A 23737-nucleotide genomic window follows, 5' to 3' on the forward strand; every position below is an offset into this window, starting at 1 on the left:
ACCCACGCCCGGGGATTTCCCGACGGCATGGGGCTTCCCACAATGGGAAACCCCATTGGCCGGCTGGCGGAACGGAGAATCCTGCCCCTTGTTTTTGCTATTTAACTGTTGGTAAAGCAAGCGGTGACCCTGCATTCTTTGCAGACTGTACTCTTGGAGCTTCATCTGGTGTCCATGTGTTCTTCCATCTGCATAAAGAGTGCATGTTTAACTGTGTAAAGATAGAGTGAAGTGCATGGCAACAGTCATGGGAAACATTTTAGGAAATTAATTCAGAGCATCACACAACAAGCCAACTGCATATTCAATTTTGGAAATGTTCCTCTACTATTTTTTGCATCAATGCACTAGATAATTTAATTGGAAACACTGCACAGTCTGGATTCTAATGCCATGAGTTGCAGTAATGCTAGATGAACTAGTATTACACGAGCATAATATTTCTCACTAAACCACAGATTTTTTCTTTTGTTTTCTTATCTCTATCGCGAGTACTTTTTAAAATCCTTTATTAAAAATAGAAAGACACAGAATTCAAACTTACCAATCTCTGGAATTCTATGTTGTCCGTTAAAGATACTGCCTCTTCCTCTACCTGGACCTGTGAAAGGTCCAGTTGCAGGATCGTGGGTTCCAAATCCTCCTCCAACATTTTCAAATTTGGGCAAACCTGAAATGTCAACTCCGTGTCTAGAATTTGGATCATGGGGTGGAATACCTTGTACAAAAGGAACCCCCTCAATGCAAAGGCTACGATATTCATCTGAGTCAAAGAAAATAGATATCGTTAGAATTTTAATTTATTTATCTGCAAATCCATAACACTCAATTGCAGGCGAGACGCTTAACCAGGTCCCTATATGCTCTCTGATGGACATAAAAATTTCCATGGCATTTTGAAGTAAGGGGGAGTTTTTCCCGGTATCCTGGCTGGTATTTATCCCTCAATCAACGTTACAATGGAGGAGGAAGCCATGAGCATCACCACAGTGGCCGTACAGGAGCAAGTCAGGGAAGGCTAAATGGGATTTCCTGATGGAGATGGTGAAAATATATTGTAATCTGTAGATGCTCCCCTCCACTTCACCAACCAGCAATGCAAAGACTGAGCTGTATTGTAAACTGTCAACACTCCAGAGGCTTCTTCTCACAAAGACTAGTTCTCATGACCCCCTTCATGTGGCTTTCACAGATTCTGTCTTGTAGGAGGGATGCCAGAGTCCTGGCAGGGCAATGGGGCACTTGGCAGAAACAGCTGCACTAGCTCTGTCATAACTTACAATGCATCCTTCGTGACCACAGCTACACACACATGGATGCGTGATTAGGTTAGATGAAGTGTATGTCAGTATTGGACAGGAGCAGGTGAGTGAGGCAGAGGCATATGTGGGTATCTATTCAGCTCATGTGCCCCACATTGCTTGGGGTTCTGAACAGATATAATCCTCCAATGACAGAGTGGCCAATCTCATGGAGAGCCATTTGGGGCAGCAATTTAGATGGAAGCAGGAACAGTGCACTGGCATGCAAGGAATACATGAACTCTCTGTAGCATGGACCAGTTGATGTACCATCAATTGGACGCGAGGCACGATGAAGGTCCAAACTTTGGCTTTAATCAGCTAGTTGTTAGCCCGGTGGTCGACTCCAGAGAAAGACCGACCGCCGGGAACTCTGGGTACCTATACCCTGCCTCCGAGGCGGGGTCTACTTGCCTCTCGACCAATTGGCGAGCAGTCACATGACTAGTCCCAGCCAATCAGACGAGAGGCACATGACCGCCAGAGCCAATGGGAAACCAATGCTCTGCACCAATGGCAGTGCTCCCATTCATACCACCATATTCACCCCTTGTGGAGAAAGAAGGCGGGGGGAGGGGGTGTTGTAAGGGGAAGAGAGAGAGAGAGAGGGGGGAGGGCAAGGACTGGTGGTATGAGTAGAGACAATCGAGAAGATGGGGGCTGCCCACTGGCTCGTGGCAAAATGAACAAAACTAAATACAGTAAGATGCAAAAAAAATGACAATAGAGTCCAATAAAGTCCCATGGTTGCATCAGATGGACACGATCAGCCTGTCGGGTGCCCGTGGTGTTCTGGTGGACCGTCGCAGTGGAGCCGGTGATGTCGGGCCGATGGTCGTCCTTGTCTCCGGGAGCGTCGGTCGTAGATGTGTCTCCGTACCCCGGGCCGGTGGTGGAGACGCTGTAATCGGGGAAGAGGGGGTCTGTGCGCTGGGTCGTGGGGGCGCAGGGGGGAATTGGGTTTGGGGGGGAGGAGTTGATGTAAGGGGAGAAGGCCGCACGCCGGCGGGTGCCAGGTCCCAAAGCGAGACCGTAACCTGCCGACCGTCGGGATACTCCACATACGCATACTGCGGGTTGGCGTGGAGTAACTGGACTCGCTCAACCAACGGGTCGGACTTGTGCACCTGCACATGCTTCCGGAGCAAGATGGGCCCGGGGGTGGCCAGCCAGGTCGGGAGAGGGGATCCTGAGGACGACTTCCTAGGGAAAACAAGAAGACGTTCATGAGGTGTTTGTTTAGTGGTAGTACAGAGGAGAGACCGGATTGAATGGAGGGCGTCGGGGATAACCTCTTGCCAACGGGGGATAGGGAGATCTCTGGACCGTAGGGCCAGCAGGATGGTCTTCCAGATGGTGCCATTCTCCCGCTCGACCTGATCGTTACACTGGGGGTCGTCCTGCTAGAGGCTATTCCCCTGCTGAGCAGGAATTGACGCAGTTCGTCACTCATAAAGGAGGACCCCCGGTCACTGTGGATGTACGCGGGGTAACCGAACAGGGAGAAGATGGATAGGAGGGCCTTTATGACGGTTGTTGTGGTCATGTCGGGACAGGGGATGGCAAAAGGGAAGCGGGAGTACTCATCAATAAAACTCAAGAAATATGTGTTGTGGTTGTTGGAGGGGAGGGGACCCTTGAAGTCTATACTGAGACTTTCGAAGGGGTGGGACGCCTTGATCAGATGCGCTCGTTCGGGGCGGTTTGCACTCGGCACAGACGTGGCAGTCCCTGGTGACGGTCCTGACTTCCTCAACGGAGTAGGGCAGGTTGCGGGTCTTGATAAAGTGGTAAAAGGGGTGACCCCTGGATGGCAGAGGTCCGTGTGGAGGGAGCGGAGGCGGTCAATGTGCGCGCTGGCGCAGGTACCACGGGATAGGGCATCGGGAGGCTCGTTGAGCTTCCCAGGATGATACAAGATATCGTAGTTGTACGTGGACAACTCGATCCGCCACCGCAAGATCTTGTCGTTCTTGATCTTGCCCCTCTGTGCATTATCGAACATGAAAGCTACTGACCGTTGGTCTGTGAGGAGGGTAAACTTCCTTCCGGCCAGATAGTGCATCCAATATCGCACAGCTTCAACTATGGCCTGTGCCTCCTTTTCCACCGAGGAGTGGCGGATTTCGGAAGCGTGGAGGGCCAGAAGAAGAAGGCCACAGGTCTGCCCGCTTGGTTCAGGGTGGCCGCCAGAGCTACGTCAGACGCGTCGCTCTCGACCTGGAATGGGAGGGACTCGTCGATAGCATGCATCGTAGCCTTTGTGATATCCGCTTTGATGCGGCTTAAGGCCTGGCGGGCCGCCATCGACAGGGGAAAGGAGGTGGACTGGATGAGGGGGCGGGCTTTGTCGGCGTAGTTGGGGACCCACTGGGCGTAATAAGAGAAGCCCAGGCAGCGTTTGAGGGATTTGAGGTAGTTGGGGAGGGGGAGTTCCATCAGGGGGTGCATGCGTTCGGGATTGGGGCCTATCACTCCGTTACGCACTACGTAGCTAGGGATGGCTAGGCGGTCGGTGCTAAACACGCACTTATCCTTATTGTAGGTTACATTAAGGAGTTTCGCGGTTCGGAGGAATTTCTGAAGGTTAATGTCGTGGTCGTGGCCGCAGATGGTGACGTTATCGAGATACGGGAAGGTAGCCCGTAAACCGTGCTTGCTGACCATTCGGTCCATCTCCCGTTGGAAGACCGGGACCCCATTTGTGACACCGGATGCAACCCTGAGGAAGTGGTAGAGGCGCCCATCTGCCTCAACGCGGTGTACTTGTGGTCACTCGTGCGGATGGGGAGCTGGTGGTAGGCGGACTTAACATCCACCGTGGAAAAGACTTTGTACTTCGCAATCTTGTTAACCAGGTCGGAAATACGGGGGAGAGGGTACGCGTCCAGCTGCGTAAACCTGTTGATGGTCTGACTGTAATCAATGACCATCCGGTTTTTCTCCCCAGTCCGAACTACCAGCACTTGGGCTCGCCAGGGACTGTTGCTGGCCTCGATCACTCCTTCCTTAATGAGCCTCTGGACCTCGGACCCGATAAAGGTCCGGTCCTGGGCACTGTATCATCTGCTCCTAGTGGCAACAGGTTTACAATCTGGGGTGAGATTAGCAAACAAGGAAGGGGGGGTCCACTTTGAGGGACGCGAGGCTGCAAACAGTAAGGGGGGGGGGGGAGAACAGGGCCGCCTAATTGGAAGGTCAAGCTCTGCAGGTTGCACTGGAAATCCAGGCTCAAGAGTGCCGGAGCACATAGACGGGGGAGAATGAGGAGTTCGTATTTTTTGAAAACCCTCCCCTGGACCGTGAGGTCCGCTATGCAGCACCCGGTGATCTGGACGGAGTGCGAACCCGAGGCCAAATCGATCTTATGCTTGACTGGATAGATGGCGAGCGTGCAGCGCCTTACCGTGTCGGGGTGGACGAAACTTTCCGTGCTCCCGGAGTCCAGTAGGCATTTCGTCTCATGCCCGTTGAGCTGGGTCGTTGTCGTAGTCTTGGCGAGCGTGCGTTGTCGCGACTGGTCGAGTGTGATGGAAGCAAGCTGTGGCGAGAGTTCCAGATCATCCTCGGTGGCAGAGTAATCGCTGGCAGGGCCTTCGGTGTTGCCCAAGATGGCGGCGCCCAGGGCCCGCACGTGGAATCGGGGCCCCAAGATGGCAGTGCCCAGGACACGCACGTGGAGCCGGGGCCCCAAGATGGCAGCGCCCAGGACACGCACGTGGAGCCGGGGCCCCAAGATGGCGGCGCCCGTGGGAACCTCGTGGCGGCTGGGGGCAGTGTCAGCGGTGTCTGCGGGCCAGTCAGGGCAGCCGGGAGCGGGGGTAGGGAGGACCGTGGGCCTGTTGCGGGGGCCGGGAAGCGGGCCGGAGAGGTCGGTGCGCGGCGTTGGGCCCTGGGAGGGCACGGGACTGGGACGATCCGCGGTCGCTGCGTGGAACAGCAGCGACCGACTTGGTCTGGCAGACCACAGCGTAATGGCCCTTCTTCTCGCAGCTCTTACACAGAGCGGAGCGGGCCGGGCAGTGCGGGCAGGGGTGTTTGGAGAGGCCGCAAAAATAGCAGCAGGGCCCCGTTAGCTTGTCAGAGCGTCCCGCAGCGCAGGCCTGGAGGTGGGGGGTCGGGGTCAGCGGAGGCCGGAGGTGGCGTGTGCCATGAAATCCAAGGGGTTGCCGCGCAGTCGGGGGGGGGGGGGGGGGGGGGGGGGGGGTATGCGCGGGCGTTCAGGTGGGCGACCTCCAGGGAGGTTGCGAGGGTCCGTGTCTCAGCTAGGCTGAGGGCGTTCTTCTCCAGCAATCGTTGGCGGATAGAGGAGGATTGCATGCCGGCAACGTAAGCATCTCTAATTAAAGGTTCCACGTGCTCTGTCGCAGAAACCTGGGGACAGGCCCTCATTCTCCCTAGAGCCGTGAGGGCCTGGTGAAACTCGTCGAGTGACTCACCAGGGAACTGTTGTCTAGTAGTCAGGAGATGCCGTGCATATACATCGTTGACCGGCCGGAGAAAGTGTCCTCTCAGAATATCCATGGCCGCGTCATAATCATTTTCATCCTCAATCATTGAATATGCCGCCGTGCCCACGCACGAGTGGAGGATGTGGAGTTTCTGCTCCTTGGTGGGCTTGCTGGCTGCAGTTGTCAGGTAACTGTTCAAACACGCCTGCCAGTGTTTAAAGATTGCAGGCGCATTTGAAGCATGCGGGCTGATGCGGAGGCAGTCAGGTTTGATGCGTAGCTCCATTTCAAAATTCTAGCTGATTAAATTGATGTACCATCAATTGGACGTGAGGCACGATGAAGGTCCAAACTTTGGCTTTAATCAGCTAGTTGTTAGCCCGGTGGTCGACTACAGAGAAAGGCCGACCGCCGGTAACTTTGGGTGCTTATACCCAGGCGGGGTCTACTTGTCTCTCGACCAATTGGCGAGCAGTCACATGACTAGTCCCAGCCAATCAGACGAGAGGCACATGACCAGCCAGAGCCAATGGGAAACCAATGCTCTGCACCAATGGCAGTGTTCCCATTCATACCACCACACCAGTCAGTGGCACTGATGACACAAGGGTGTTTGGATTGGATGCCTGCTGTGCCCAACTGTGCTCCCCTTCAGTCATCCCTAATACCAGCCAAATGCTGAGACAGTCAGTAAAGAGGATGAGGGCGCCATTATCATCGACATCCTTATCCCCTCTGAATGAGGGATTACCTACATCACCGCTCTGTGACGGAGGCTGTGATAGTGCAGTGGTTATGATCTGGCACTGTTGAACTTATCATCAAATCCAGAAAACTGTAAAGCATGTGTAAAGTGGCTGATCTTGATAGGCCTACAGCAGCACTTCAAAAGGGAGAGGTGGGATTATTGGCAGTGAAAAAAGAGCAAGTTTATAGCAGCAACAAAACATTTTGAAGTATCCACAGCAGAAAATAAATATTGGATCATGCTCATTGGGGGAATAATTGAAACATTGTAGGTGAACTCAAAACCCTGTAAGGAGTCTGACAGCCAGCACCTCAAGATGGACACGCGTTCGCACAGTACTCACATCGTCCTTTCTCATTTACTGACTACCCATCATCAATCCCCCATCACACTCAGAATACTAGGTCTGTCCCTCACTCCTCCATGCCTTTGAACCCACCCTTTGTCCTCCCTTGGATCCAACCTCCAATCCCCAAAGCGTCAACTTCAATACATAAACCCTCTCACCACTGACTCATCCTTACTGGTCCTGAGCCTCCATGTGAGAGCCTAGACTCCTGCTCTCCCCTTATGCCACAGAGTTAAACAGGAAAAACTCCTAACCTTACAGGGAACTTCTACGGGTGCATGCCAACTTCAAACCATTGTAAACTGGGTGCCATGAGATTGTTGTGCTGCTGACTTTCAGGTAGGATGTAATTTTAAAAGGTTTCACACGTTAAAAAAGTTAAGAGTACTTATAACATGCAAATCTATTAAGTAGGAACCTGCAACAGGCCGGAACACACCATTGGTTTCAACCCATCATTGGGAAATCAAAACTTCCCAACCCATCTAATTATATCACACTTCATGCCACCTTTCATGCTCTTATAGGTTACGTAACATCCCCGTTACGGAGGTTTGGGTGATTTCAAGTTTACAGAGCATAGAATGTGAGATACCAGGCAGGAGTGCACTGGAATTGTCAAGTCAAGGGGCAACAAAGGCATGAATGAGTGTTTCAGCAGCAGATGAGTTGAGGCAAGAGCAAAGTTAGATGATGTTACAAAGGTAGACTTAGTGATCTTGTGATGGCCCAGATATGTGATCAGAAGTTGATCTCAGGGTAAAATATGACACCAAGATTGTAAACCGTCTGTTATGTCTCTCACAGTTGTCAGGGAAAAGAATGAGTCAGTAGCTAGGGAACGGAGTTTGGAGTGGAGACTGAAATCTTTGGCTTCGGTCTTTTCAGTATTTAATTGGAAGCGATTTCCTGTACTGGATGTCTGATAAGCAGTCTGATAATTTAGCAATTGTCAAGAGAGGTGATGGTGAGCTGGGTATCATCAGCATGCATGTAAAAACTAATCCTGTGCCTTCAGATGATGTCACTAAGGAACAGCACATGTATCAGAAATAAGAGGGGCCAAGGACAGATCCTGGGGGCATATCGGAAGTAATAGTACAGGAGAAGGAAGAGAAGTGATTGCAAGTGATATTTTAGCAATGATAAAATAGATAGAATGGAACCAGCCGCAAGCAGTCTCTCCCAACATGATGACAGTAAAGAGGAATTAGTGGAGCATTATGTGGTTAACCATGTCAAAAGCTGCTGCCCGATCAAGAAGGACAAGGAAGAATAGTTTACCTTTGTCACAGTCACAGTGAATGCTATTTGTGACTTTGATAAGAGCCGTTTTAATATTGTGGGATGGGTGGAAACATGATTGGAGGAGTTCAATAATGGAGTTCAGGAAAATTGGACACAGATTTTGATAGGGAACAACATGTTCAAGAGCTTTGGCGAGGAAAGGGAGTTTGGATATGGGATTGTAGTTTGCAAGCATGGTGCTGTCAAGGGTTGGGTTTTGGGGAGAGGAGTGATGACATCAGATTTAAAGGAGAGAGGGATAGCACCTGAAGAGAGAGAGAACTGTTAACAATATCAGCTAACATTGGGTTCAGTTACAAATCAACCTGGCAGCCACAGATACACATACCATTTAAGTAGTGGCTGGTGACATTGAAGAGTAAATGCTGGCTGAATCATTGTGCATTGGTGAGGAAGAAGTAGCAGTGGTCGCTTAAAAGAATGGGCTGTTAAAAGAGTGGTTTGTTAAATCCCAAGTCCTGGCCTTAACGAATATCTATAACCTATTATCTTGTCATTATTTGACAGCACGTAATGCTTTTGAGGTTGTTATCTTCTTTCTTACCGGAACCTCTGATTGGACACATCTCTGGAAAAGAGCCAAGGGCCCAACAGCGTCCAGATTCACAACAACACTGCATCTTGGTATAATGTCCAGTCAGCTCCTGAGCACAGCGGCCATTCGCCAGGCTGAAAAAACAGGTACCAGCTCTCTGATCTGGAAAAGAAACAAAAACATTTATGGTTGATTTCAGTTCAGGGTTTCTGCAGCACGTTAAAAGTGCATTACTGTCAATATGTATGTAAAAATTAAAAAAGCATTTTAAAAGGCAATGGCTTTAACAATCTTTTTTTCCAATTTTCTTCTCACTTTTCTCCTCCTGTGCTGAATACACTGACCCCTGCTGATGTGGCTTAATGGGATTGGAACGCTGCATTACCTCATCTTAATAGGCATTCTTAATGGTGTGATCTGACATAATGAGTGTTGCCAGACTTTCCAAATATGTAGATCAGGCAGCCAAACCTGATTCTATTCTCAACAATCCTTCACACACACTTCCCACAAGGGGTCATTGGATAGGAGCAGGAACCTTGTCTGATTCTTCACATGCCTCCAATCCAGGAACATCAAGGCTACTGTGACTGGGCTCAGATTAACTAACTCAGCATGGAACAGGAGTTGAACCTCGCAATCTTTTGTACTTGTCTGTTGTCTTACCAATTAAGGTCTTCAGCCTTATTAATCAAAGCAAACATAACTGAGCACATCAAGAAAATTTGACAATGTTATGCCATGCTCAACTTAATCATGTTCAAAAAAATGTAGTTTGGAATGAAAGACGGAATTTGATTGTGTGCTGGAATCACATCATAAGAACATAAGAACTAGGAGCAGGAGTAGGCCATCTGGCCCTTTGAGCCTGCCCCGTGGCTGATCTTTTGCGGACTCAGCTGCACTTTCCCGCCCGAACACCATAACCATTTATTCCTTTATCCTTCAAAAAACTATCTATCTTTATCTTGAAAACATTTAATGAAGGAGCTTCAACTGCTTCACTGGGCAGGGAATTCCATTGATTCACAACTCGTTGGGTGAAGAAGTTCCTCCTAAGCTCAGTCCTAAATCTATTTCCCCTTATTTTGCTCCCTAGTTCTGCTTTCACCCACCAGTGGAAACAACCTCCCCCCATCTATCCTATCTATTCCCTTCATAATTTTATATGTTTCTATAAGATTCCCCCCCCCCCCCCACATCCTTCTAAATTCCAACGAGTACAGACCCAGTCTACTCAACCTCTCCTTTTAATCCAACCCCCTCAACTCTGGGGTTAACCTAATGAATCTCCTCTGCACACCCTCCAGCGGCATTACATCTTTTCTCAGGTAAGGAGACCAAAGCTGAACACAATACTCTGGTGTGGCCTCACTAACACCTTATACAATTGCAGCATAGCCTCCCTAGTCTTAAACTCCATCCCTCTAGCAATGAAGGACAAAACTCCATTCGCCCTCTTAATCGCTTGTTGCACTTGTACACCAACCTTTTGCGACTCATGCACTAGGACATCAAATTAACTGAGACAAATGTGAGCTGAGCCAAGAATCATCCAATCCCAACTTTTCATTGCTAGTTCTCAACAAAATAAGAACGTCCAGTTTCATGTGTGGTTGTTGCCAGAAAGATGGCAACCATCTCCAGAGATATTTCATACATGCTCTTCTTATTCAAAAGGAAGTGCAAATTCCTCCTCACGTATTAGCAGAAGTAATAGTGTAATGGGGAAGCTGTTTTACTTTATAACTCTGTGTCCAGAAATATAAAACTTTAGGTACCAATGTTAAAAATAAAATCTAAGGATTATCACAATTTATTTAACAAACACACCCCAGCCTTGGTAGCTAGTTGAATCCAGTCGAGACTGCCACTCTCACCCTACTTCTTGAGTCAGCTCTTTTGTCCATGTTTGGATCACGGTTGTGATGAAATCAGGAGCCGAGTTGACCCTGATGGAACTCAAACTAAGTGTCGGTGAGCAGGTTATTGCTGAGTAAGTGCTGCTTGACAGCACTGCAGATGGCACATTCCATCACTTTGCTGTGATTAAGAGTAGATCGATCGGGCAGTAATTGGACGGGTTGGATTTAGGAACACAGGAATTGTGTAGGCCATTCAGCCTGTCGAGCCTGCTCTGCCATTCAATACAATTGTGATAGATTTGTCCTGCTATTTGTGGACAGGATACCCTGGGCAATTTTCCACAGTGCTGGGTAAAAAACACTGTAATGGAATCCTTATTCAAAAATGCAATAGAATAGTATCTCAAAATTTTATTAAAATAATTTTAACTTTGGAGGCTCGTATTTTAACTTGGGTCTCCCTGCAACTGAATTAGGTGGGATTTTGGTTCAGATGTCCACTGGGGAATTCAGGGCAAATTTCTTTCCCCACAGTGATTAGAATGCGCAAATACTACCCAAGGAACAGTTGAGGTGATAAGTATAAATACATTTAAGCAGAAACCAGATAAACACAAGGTAAAAAGGAACAGACAGATATATCGAATGCCTTAGTTAAAAAAGACGGATACGGGTTCATACGGAGCACAAATACTAGCTTGGACCTGTCAGATCAAATGGCCTGTTTGTATGCTCTTAGGTCACACTGTGCAACATCAAGTTGAAGAATACAAATTCAGGGCCTTTTGATCAGGACTCCATAAAGTGACACAATCTGGCAATATCACTTGAAGAGCGTAAAAATATTTGATGCGGCAACAAAATAATTATGCTCCTACATTGCAAATCTTTTTCATTTGGTAAAATTGGGCTAACTTAGGGCTAATGAGCATTGTTTAGACAGAGAAAGGGGCCATCACCTTGTATCAAGCTGTATTCGGCCTGACCTGCAAGTGGACATAAAATTGACAATGGGTGCAGAAACTGAAAGTTTAATTCCAGGATTATCATCAATTGTGGAGATTGAGGAGGCCAAATCATTGAGTGTCTTCAAGACAGAGATAAATAGGTTCTTGATTAATCGGAGGATCGGGGAGAAGGCAGGAGAATGGGGATGAGAAAATATCAGCCACGATTGAATGGCGGAGCGTACTTGATGGGCCGAGTGGCCTAATTCTGCTCCAATGTCTTATGCTCTTATAATGAGCTCAATAAAAGTCAGATTTCTACTGTGGCAACCAGTCAAACTTACTTAGTTATGTCTGAGTTTCAAGTAATCAATGAGAAATGTGCCATGATTTGAAGTAAAATGAATTAGTCCATAATAGCAGCAGTGATTTAAACTTGCAAAATACAATGGGCATTAGCAAATGGAGCACAGAATCATTGTCGGTCTCTTGTTCCCACCACGGGGCATGAGTTACTCCGAGGGTCAATAGCCATTTATAAACAGCGGTGAACTGCAGCTGCCAAACATGTGTCCCACAGCAGCTTGCTAGTTGTGTGGGGCCATCGAATCGGTTGCTTCTGTTGATGTTCCGACTTGCACGGTCAAAGCCTGTAGGGGAGGGATGGTAATTCCGGGGAGTGCTTCATATGGGCTGGTAGTGCTTCTCCTAGTCCCACAATAATATTAAAAAGATACTTTGGCTGTTTTCTGAGTGGCTTCCAGTTGCCCCTTTAAGGCCTACTGGTCAGGCCATACATTGCCTATAACAAACATTTATAAATGTTTCTCAAAGCACATTGAAACAGACAGATGTTTCAGCTGCTCATCTCAAGTCTCTAAACTCGTACTATCTGGAACAACCACATAAATGAAGTTGCAACTGATCCTACCACATCTGTAGGCTAATTTTGCCTCATTTACACATGGTAGGAGCCTTTGAAATTATCCCTACCAACTCAATAGGAGCAAATATTATTCAAATAAAAATGTTCCGGCAAAACCTTTGAAAGTAAAAGATGTATTCAGCTAACAGTTTCAAATAATGATTATTACATCAATAATCCCCATGACATATGTTCACATATAGTTAGATGCACATGTCTTTTTTTTCGATGCATTGGCAATGCATGCTTTTAGTTTCTTTTAGTAAGTCAAAGGATGTATTTTTAAGTATACTTGCAATTCCCTTTCCCTGGAATTCATTTTGCATATTACATTCCTGATACAATATGATGCATAAAAGCTATAATAATTCAGACCTCTCTCCATGAATCCTTTGTGTATTGTCTTAAAAATTCTGCAGCACTTTGATATTATCATCTCAGTCAAACTTCTCAATAGAACCTGTGAATCTTACATATGTCTGTTTGGGAAATTGTGGGTTGGGGGGGGGGGGGGGGGGGGGAACTGACTGAAGGCAAAATTCACTGCAGGTATCAAGCTGTTTTTAATTTACTAACTGATAGAATTTGGTATCAGTGAGCATTCAACATTTCAGCTTGCAATGATCATTATTAAAATGAAATTTCCCGGAAGGAATTACATATTTTCCTAATCTTCTCCTGTATGGAAAAGGCACTGACAATCTTGTATACTTGGATTAGAAGTGAGGAAAGTGACTTGGGAGAACTGAGAAAATGAGTTTGGAGGTCAGCTGGGTGGAACGCCTGTCTGCCTCAGGGATCCGGCACTATGCCCAAAGTTTAATAAAGATTAAAATATGAAATATCTCTCCAGCCATTGCCCCACACATATTCACCATCAATGACAACCCCTGCCACTTCATTCCCTGCACCCTGCCCATAACCCTTCAGACCCTCCATTCAAACCAAAGCCCTTCCTCTGACCCCCATGGCCCATTACAGCTGCTATGCCAATTGAGTGACAATTCATGCCACCCATGCCCCCCCCCCTTCCCACCCACCCTCTTTGTCGACATCTATCATGCTAACTTACCTGGTGTGGAGACACCGACGTTGGACTGGGGTGGGTACAATAACAAGTTTTAGAACACCAGGTTAAAGTCCAACAGGTTTATTTGGAGTCACTAGCTTTCGGAGCGCAGCTCCTATCAGGTGATGAAACGCAGTTCCTTGGACTTCAACCTGGTGTTGTAAGGCTTCTTACTGAACTTGCCTGGTGTCCACAATGGACAGTCCTCAGGACCCATGCAGAGATGAGACAAAATAAAGTTCTACAAAATAAAAATAAATTACTAAGTGTCTATTGCAGACTTCACTATATTGACAAAAACACTCATTCATAAAAATCAATTAGTTACATTTACATTCCTTCAGCTAAATAAAGCCTTATAACAACAAATATTCAGAGGCACAGTCCCCAATAACAGCAAGCATTGGAATTCATAGCACCACATCAAAGAGTGTGCAACCCCCCTACTTCCTCAATACTACCTGCCCCTCTGCATATCTTTGCCAGTTCCCGATGAGCTTGCAGTGATGAGTTTATGGATATTTGCTCACATTTAAAAAAAAATTTAGAGTACCCAATTCATTTTTTCCAATGAAGGGGCTGTGGTGAATGTAGCTTAGTAACTCACACTGTATTTACCAATACCATTGTAAGCGCAGTAGCGTTATCCGACCACTAGGGGGAGTAGCTCTGGGAATGCTCAGGAGTTTGTACATGGCTCCACCCTTGGCTCCGCCCACGACTCCTCCCCCTAGACTGCTGTATAAATAACCGTGTCCAGAGCCAGCCTGCAGTTCATCGAGAGTTCAACGGGTAACAGGCTGGCTCTGTAGTAAGTAGATTAAAACCACTGTTCATATCTTAAAGCACGTGTCTCGTGAATTGATGGTTCCATCAGGGGCAATTTAGCATGGCCAATCCACCTACGCTTTGGGTTGTGGGAGAGAATGGGCGGCACGGTAGCATAGTGGTTAGCACAATTGTCTCACAGCTCCAGGGTCCTAGGTTCGATTCCCAGCTTGGGTCACTGTCTGTGCGGAGTCTGCACATTCTCCCCGTGTGTGCGTGGGTTTCCACCGGGTACTCCGGTTTCCTCCCACAGCCCAAAGATGTGCAGGATAGGTGGATGGACTGTGCTAAATTGCCCTTAGCGTCCAAAATTGCCCTTAGTGTTGAGTGGGGTTACTGGGTTATGGGGATAGGGTGGGGGTGTGGCCTTGGGTAGGGTGCTCTTTCCAAGAGCCAGTGCAGACTTGATGAAACCCATGCAAACACGGGGAGAATGTGCAAACTCCACACGGACAGTGATCCAGAGTCGGGATCGAACCCGGGTCCTCGGCACCGTGCTTGCCCTTTTGCTCACATTTATGATAATTTTAACAATTCCAAAGTGCAACTGACATACTCGAAACGTGACTCAGGACCAGATTCAAAGGGGTACCTTTCCTCTCCAAAGGAGTACCGTGGCTATCCAAACAAATTCACCAAGTTCAGGCCTTGCTCTTACCTGGTCAAATCTGCATTTTGGGTTTCACACGCCCTGGCCTACCAAAATCCCACTTCAGTGGAGGTAGCAGCTGATTTAAATGGCCAGGCGGCTTTGGAAGCTACTCATGCATGAAGCACGCTCCATCCTGAATCTCACCCTCGGGAAAATGGAAATTCCCCTGTTCAGGGCCAAGACTTTGGATCTTAGAACACTTCCACCAATTTGGCCAGGTCAGAGAGTCTCTCCATCGTGGTGAAACCCTGGACCATGATTTGTATTCAAATTTGTTGCTTAAAATCAGGCTACGTTTTGTACATTTTACCCTGATACCTGTAAATCTGTAAGCCAATTTAGGATTCAACACGTCACCAGCGGTTAATACAATCCTGCGCCTTAATGTAATTGTCATTCTTGGTGATGATTACTTCACACTGCTGCATTGTATGGATGCACCTCAAAATAAATTAGCAAAGTTTGTTCATGCTGAAGTAGTTGATCAATTTAATTTTTTTCCCACTCTAAAGGTGCTAACTCTTGCTAGGGTATGGTTCCATGGGTACCAATCACCTCCAACAGAGACACTGAAGTCCCAAAGGTCAGGGGCCTCGACCAGTAATTTCAAGACGCACACCAAATGGGAGAAGGTTTGAATTTAGGGCAGGAGCCCTAAATTTAGTGGCGTATTGCCACTGCTTTACAAACAGAAATAACGTGATGACATTAACCAACAAAATCTCTATGATGCAGATGTGCTTACTGTATAAATAAGTGGGAACCTCAATACTGGATTTTCGATGCACAATAATGACCAGAAAAATATCAGGTACTTTTCGAAAATATTGACCTTTAGTCAAAATGGCCAGCACCTCTGACAAAGCGGTGAGCTCTTTTTTTCTGATATAGTCCTTAGCAGAGTGGACACTCTGTAAATGGCATGAGCCCATGTCCTCTTGTAGGTAAATAAGACCCATCCCTTGCCCCACACCTTTTCTGTGTGATATTGTCTGAACAAAAAAATAAGGTGAAAAGGGTCATAAGCTATTCAAATATAATGCTGTCGTTCACTTTTGTGTGCTTAGATGCACTAACCATTTTCACCATATCATCAATGATTACTAGTAAGGTTTGATGGAGAAACTGGCTCTGTGCAAATGCTTGCAGCTGTGACTCCACAACCATTGACAGCCCTGCTGACATCCTCCATCTTAGTCACACTGTTATGCTGTGACAGTGTTCAGCTGTGGGTTGACCTGGTCAAGGAATCCACAATGTGAGTGAATCCTGATAAATGTATTGCAATAGTGCAAGTGGATGGCACAATGGGCATAGCAGTGCTCATCATCCATCCATGCACTGAGTCTTGGCAGTTACATGACTGCATAGTACCAGGTAGTGGTGGGAAGACGATGGCATCTCCATGGGTGTGTCTTAAGAATCCACTCCATGCTTTCAGTGGTTCAAGAGAGCAGTGTTTTTCAAACTTGCTTCTTGGGACCCACTTTTACCAACTCTCTGACCACCAAGAACCAAGCCGGCCGGCTTTCGTGACCCACATCACGTTCACGTACCTTTAACGTGACAGGTGAGCCTGCTTTGTCCTCACAATCTCACTCCAAGCAGGTTCACAGGTGCAGAGTTCAGCCGGTTCCTTTGTGCCGTCTTCACTTTGTGACAACGGAAAATCCAACCTCGCCCATGTAGGTCATTGGAAGGGCAACCACAACAAAACGCTTGTTTAACTCAGCACTGGATACTCTTTTTTTAAATTTTAGAGTAATTTTTTCCAATTAAGGGGAAATTTAGCATGTCCTATCCACCTACCTTACACATCATTGTGTTGTGGCGGCGAAACCCACGCAAGCACGGGGAGAATGTGCAAATTCCACACGGAGAGTGCCCCAGAGCCTGGATCGAACCTGAGACTCTGGACCTGCCCCCTGGATACTCTTAATCCTGGGGGATGCTGCTCCAGGATGCTGACAACCATATGGACTTGTGGTATGTTTTTAAAGTGCTGTCACAGGTCAGGTGCAGCAGCTCAGTGTCCTCATTTAGAGTCAGCTGTAAATTAATAACTGACTCTATGGTCTCAAACTCAAAGGGATTTTTCACCCACCTCTTTCAAAATCTGAAACTTCTCCTCTGGAAAGTAGCAACAAAAACAGTTGACCAGCATAGCCAGATGAGACTGAATAAGGCTTGTTTATTGTCTATATGGCTAGTCTTGAACTACTGACAGTTCCCTTACTAACACTTTTTTTCTTTGATGTGCCACAGCAGTGTGGAGAACATATGATAGTTTTGTTTTTGTACTCACACTTGCCAAACTTGCAATGACTTTTGGAAAGCATCTATTTCTTCACAGTGCCGAAAGCAATCATCATCCTTTCCTTGCAATTTGAGGTTCAGTTAATTTAGAATTGAAAGGATGTCTGAAAGTTAAGACATGGTGAGCAACCAAATTTCACCATCAAATGAATCAGCCAAATGATTTCTCAAGGTGGAAAGCGTGGATTTCATACCTCATTTGATAAACTCTGCCAAGCACCCGACCTTGACAGCAAACGTATCTCTGTCTGCAACAATAAATGTGTGTGCTGGGCTCCCACATCAGAGCTTCGCAAAGCCTGGTATTGGATGCGCTGGGTTTAATGAAGTTCACGACATTCACAATTCCTTTCAACATCACTTCAAAATCGGATGGAATTACTTTCAATGCCAATGACCACGGTGAATAAAGCAATGATTCTAAACAACGTTCTGACCAACTGCCTCCTTAATCCTTATTATAAATCCGTTGTTGGAGCGGCATGGTGGTGCAGTGGTTAGCATTGTTACACTCACATTTCACATTGTTTGTTCTCTCTGGGGATTGCTATTAGCACTCTTTCCCCTTGGTTTCCATCGTCATTAGTAACCCGTTTCCCTGGGTTTCTGTGGCTATGACTCATCTTTCATTCTCACTCCACAGTATAAATATTTCCCACTTTCTCTGTCAGCTTTGGCAAAGAGTCATTGGACTCGAAACGTTAGCTCTTTTCTCTCCCTACAGGTGTTGCCAGACCTGCTGAGATTTTTTTCAGCATTTTCTTTTTGTAGAATTGTTATAATCCTTTGTTCCTGATTTTAGTTTTTTCATTGTAGGCTGTTCACTATAGGTCCTGGAGCTCTGGACACTAACAGAGCTGATAATAGCACTTCTCTATCCTTCCGTGGACCCTGAAGAACAGCTCTCTCCATCAGCTTCCAATGTAAGATGCTGGCTAGTAGGCACACTGCCCACTTGTGTCTCTGGATGTCTCTTTCTTGTAACAAAACGATCCATGTCCACAGCTGTCTTGCCTTACACAAAAATGGAAGCTTGCCTCCAAGTGATTTTGCGCCCAAAACACATACGTACAGGACGCTTGGTGTCAAGTGTCATTGGTATGAAAAACACGTACGTTCAGGATGCTTGGTGCCAAGTGTATGTGCAGGGTATGCTGCCCTGCTCACTGTTGCCTCTTATGGCTGGAAGATTGCATGGCTGATTATGCAACGGCTCTCATTTTAAATGCCGTTACCGGCTGATGGGTGCAGTAAGAAACTCTTCTTTTGGGAGCCCTTAGCTCCGTGCCCCTTCTGACATGCACCTCCAGGTCGCGACTCGCACTTTGAAAAACCCTGTAGTAGAGTACACTTTGATTAGGCAGCAACAATGACATTTCTCCCATAGGGAAAGGCCATGATGGGACATCTATCCCTAGGTCAGCTAACAGTTGGACAATTTTGTAGAGTTCCCACTCACCTGGCAAGTCAAAGTCATCTCTTCCGAGGCACAGGGACTTCACCACTGATGACCTGGCTCTTAAATGGGACTTTCTGAAGGCCTGCTATCTGCACCAGGCCTGCCTCTGACCCCTCGCTGGGTCGCCTACCTCGACTCTTATTCTAGCCCACTCCCCTCGGGTGGCCAATTTTAAAAGTCTTGTTCATGGAGCTGGCAATTCTCCTGTCTCTGCGCAGATGTCCCAGGAGTGAAAATTTGGACCTCTGTGTTCAATTAAACATGGAATAAACTACCAGGTAAATGCTGACTGATTTCCTCATATTTCTATAACAATGTACCAATGCTCTACAGCTATTACAACTGGAAAACTTCCAAGCACAGAAACACAAATCACAGACTAACATTCCAAAATCCGTGGCTGCAGAGAGAGTTAATCAGCAGGCATCTCCAGATCAGGTCATAATAAGTGACCCATAGCCTGAGGTTGTGAGCTACAATGACATAATGCAAATTGTGGAGACAGTTCTACTTGTGTAAAGCTGACTGCCCCAAGGGATTACATTCTTCGGCTTGCATTCCCCATTAAATTGTAGCACTCCAGTAAAACAAGTAAAAAATGTAACAATTATGGAAATCAACTTTTGTATTGCAAATTAGCCAAACTATTTCAACACTGTTTACCAAGACCAGGTTACACTTGAGTGGTTCTTTCCCATCACAATTTGGAAACTACTTAAACCAGGAACCATTCACTTGCAATCATTTACTGCAGGATTAAACATCGCAATGCTGTAACCTTATTCACGTCAGATAAGCAGATATTATAAGCTGACTTGGGTGTAGCTATAGTAGTTTAGAAAATGTATCTACAAAGGTACAAGGCAGATAATTAAGCTGGTGCTCGGCAATCATTGTCACGGTTTTCGCACACCCACCAAACAACCACAGCGGGGGGGGGGGGGGGGGGGGGGGGGGTGTCCGCTATCATTCAGGTTATGACTTTCCTCCCATTAGTTTATGTTCCTCCCATTAATTTATGATTCACCACCATTCACATCTGAAGAAGGAAAGACTGCAGATCTGTGATCTGACCCTTTGGTTGAGGGATCACTTAGTTTGTCAATTGCAAGCTATTTCCATTGTTAGCAATGGTTGTAATTATCAGGTTAATTCTCATTTTTGGCTATGTCTGGTGCTACACCTGGCATGCTCTCCTACACTCCTCATTGAAGCAGGATTGTTCCCGTGACTTGATAGTAATGGTAAAGTTAAGGATATACCAGGCTATTGTCATGTAAGTGTCCCTTTAAGAAAGGTTTGGTCTCTTATCATGTCACATGTGACACACTGGGCTGTGAGGTGACAGGGGGTTTAATTTTCAGTTTAACTGCTGTGGGCTACAGAAAGAGAAAATAAGTGCTTTGCCTTTTTTTCTCTGTTTTCATTTAAAAAGTTGTTCCAAGAAGAAGCACATTGGGTGTGGTTAACTGCCTTGTTAACTTTAAAGATATAGTTGTTTTCTGGAAGGAGTTTGAATTTGCGGTTTGGAACTAGATCAGAATTTCAGGAAAACGACCAGTCCTATTCAGGTGAGCACACAATGTGCTGGGCCACACCCTTGAAAAGGGGTTTTGGTTTAATTGGATTTTGTTATTGAATTGGAACAGTTAAGGTGGAATTCATTAAGTGTTAGGCATAGATTACTGAAGCTGTGTGGAGTCTTTATGTTTGTAATTGATAAAAGTTAGTGTCAAGGAAGTCTGATGAATCACACCTGCAGCAAAGGCTTTTGTGCTCATCATAGCCAAATTCAACATAAAGGTTGTAGGTCAGGTGAACTTCATAATACACTTTGGAATTTCTAAGCTCTGGCCCACAAAACTATGAAGTTAGATTGTGGTGGAGTAGAGCCCTGCTGCTGCTGATGGCCCACCATGCCTTGTGGGTGCTCAGTTTTGAGCTTCCTAAACGTGTTCTGAATCTCTCCCATTTAGCATGGAGATAGTACCCCACAACATGTTGGACGGTATTCTCAGTATGAAGGTGTGACTGTATCTCCACTGTAAGGGCCCTCCCTGTTTGTTCCCTTAGTCCTTATTTCTTTTATTTTGTTTTTCTCATTTTTGGTCCATGAATCGTTAATGGAAACATGCCTTTAAGTCGAGCAGACAAAGTAAGCAACTCAAAGTGTCAAAATAGTACACTGTTAGAATGTTTTGTACATCAGGCAGAAGAACTCAGACTCTAATGCATGCAAGAGATTGGAGGGGATTGTTTCGATTGGTTGGCTAGTGGCCAATGGATTGGCCAGGGACAGTGTTCTGCCCTGCAACTGTCAGTGATTGGTTTCTGTCAGGTGGGGGTTTTCAGAGAGAACCCAGGAGAAACCAGTGGACCCTCAAGTTGGAAGAAGCTCTCTCTCTCTGCTGCCTACTGTCTGAAGGCAAAAGCTTCTGGACCCTGAAAGACAAAGTTGTCTCTCTTTCTCTCTCTCTCGCTTGAATGCTGGCCGCCTACTACTACTACTGTAAAAACAATTACAAACTGAAAGAAAAGGTAACATCCATCTCAAAGCTTAGACTGAAGAAGAAACTAACTGGAAGTCGTTTATCTGAAACAAAGACCCCTATCCATTTACTTTCATCATTATTTTACACTCTTCCCCTCCTGTGTTTGTTTGCCTGTGTGTTTGTAGAAGATGGGGTGAGTTAAAGGAGGGGGTGGTGGTGGTTAGAGACGAGATAGTAATTAACCAGTTGTATTTATTGCCTATTTAATTATAGTTACTTTTAACAATAAAAAGTTAGTTGTATTTAAATTCACAAACTTGGTGACGGTAGTTATTGGGCAGCTGAAGGCCTCAGGTATTTTAAAATAAAAGTTAATTTCAATGGTGCTGTGACTCCAGGTCAAGTGGAGGTGGAGTTGACCATGCACTGGCCCAGGGTGTCATAACACCACAAGGACCATGTGGTGGTCACTTGTACCAATAATGTAATGGACAGATGCATCCATTGTTACAATCCCAGTTGATGATATAACAGGATGGGAAGATTCCAGAATGGAACTTCGGCCCAAAAATTTTACTTTTATTTTAGAAGACGTGGAGGAATATCACAGGACCGCTAATTAGCTTCAACAAGACAAAAACATGAAACATTGGATTATGACACAATATTCCTTTAGTTCCCCCTTAGCTTCACAACGATATACAAATTTTAAGGTTAACACAAATTACAAAGCATATCTTAAGCTACAATGGTCTCAGTAACACAAAGTCCATTTAAACACATAGATTGGTTTTAGTTAAACACACTCTACTCTGAACCCAAGTTAATGTTCGGATTTCTCCTCAGAATTCCCCCAGATGATTGTCACATGAGAGCTTCCAAAACCACGCTTTTAAGTCTTCTTTCACAATAATCCTTACCATTAGTGGCTTGCCTTCCGAAATCCAGTCTAGGTTTTCCAAATGACTCTTTTAAACAAAGCTTCCACTCCACTTTTAACAGCGGTTCTAGTACCCAGATTTTACATCAGCCCATTTAGAATTTCTTCAACATGACTGCTATACAAACTATTCACAATTGCTTTAACTCTCAATTCCCAAATGTCATCAAACTTTTCATTTATGAAGTCTGCTTTACCACTTTAAATTTGGTTACTGCAGTTGTCTCTTTAACTCAGAACACTTTGTTTACTCTTCCTTGAAATCTCCTGAACAATACCTTGGTCTCTATTCTCTCAACTTCAGTCGTCATATATTTTTTTAAAATTCCCAATTAATTTACCGTGGCTAATCCACCTACCCTGCACATATTTGGGTAATGGGGCGTGACCCATGCAGACACGGGGAGAACATGCAACTCCATAAGGATAGTGACCTGGGGCCAGGATCGAACCCGGGTCCTCGGCACTGTGAGGCAACAGTGCTAACCGCTGCACCACCATGCCGCCACCTTCAGTCATCTTAAGACATTATTTCTGCTCCAAATCCCTCATAACTGGACAGTAACTGGTTCTGTGGAAGCCTGCCTCTTTGCAGCTCCCATCCTGGCCAGCCTTTCTCCTGGCCGAATTGGAGATGTTCACTCCCTGGTGTCTTTCTTCAACTGCAATATATCCAGCTAAAACTAAAACTAAAAAGCTTTTCTACCTTCTAAGGCCTCCAGTTGCTAAGCAATCACTCCTAGTTTATTTATTCTTTCTGCCGTAACTCTCTCTAAGCACAGTTGGAACTTAACCAACCCCCACACATACAAACACTGTTGACCAGAATTAATCTAACTATAGGTTTTACCCTTCCAGGTGCACAAACATTAAATTAAACCCAATTAAAACTGTACCTTATTTCTAATGGGGCTGGTTTAGCACCGTGGGCTAAATAGCTGGCTTGCAAAGCAGAACAATGCCAGGAGCACGGTTCAATTCCCGTACCGGCCTCCCCAAACAGGCGGCGGAATGTGGCAACTAGGGGCTTTTCACAGGAACTTAATTGAAGCCTACTTGTGACAATAAGCGATAATTATTATTAAGGTTTACCAATACAAATATAAATCCCTTAAAACTACCTTTGTTTTCCTAACACTGTGACAAGTAAATTATTGAGTGCCTTTAAGTAGTTTCTTTCCCTCTCTTATAGGTTCTCTCACCGCCTTGCCAGGTCAAGCAGCTATGGTCTTCAATTTCTGGCTAGCACCGTCAGTACTGGTGCCACCGAGCCCAGTTCTGTGATCCATATTTAAGACCCCACAAAGAGTACATTCTGTGATTTTATTACCCTCAGTACCTCTCCAAAGCGGTTTTCAACACGGAGAAGCATTTATTTATCAGCTCAGGGAGTCAGTGAGCGTAATCAGCTGGAAGTTTCTTTGTTAGTGTTGACTTGCTGCCATGAGACTTCATGGGGTTTGGATTAAATGCTGAGAAATCTCAGGGCAACTCCCTCCCAACTGCACACCACTATAATGCCACCACTTATCAATTATCCCATTGGACTGGA

General features: G+C 46.0%; 1 protein-coding gene across 1 annotated transcript in view; it reads right to left on the bottom strand.

Annotated features, from left to right (window-relative positions):
* LOC119970306 (fibrillin-2) overlaps window positions 1-23737 on the bottom strand; it is a 433007-nt gene that overhangs the window by 202661 nt on the left and 206609 nt on the right. Inside the window, exons 9-10 of the mRNA XM_038804706.1 lie at window positions 8702-8854; window positions 545-763 (exon numbers count right to left, since the gene is read on the bottom strand). Of these exons, the coding sequence (XP_038660634.1) occupies window positions 545-763; window positions 8702-8854 (372 nt within the window). The remainder of the gene's footprint in view (window positions 1-544; window positions 764-8701; window positions 8855-23737) is intronic.

Source organism: Scyliorhinus canicula, chromosome 8 (genome assembly GCF_902713615.1).
Source record: "Scyliorhinus canicula chromosome 8, sScyCan1.1, whole genome shotgun sequence".
Lineage (NCBI taxonomy): Eukaryota > Metazoa > Chordata > Chondrichthyes > Carcharhiniformes > Scyliorhinidae > Scyliorhinus > Scyliorhinus canicula.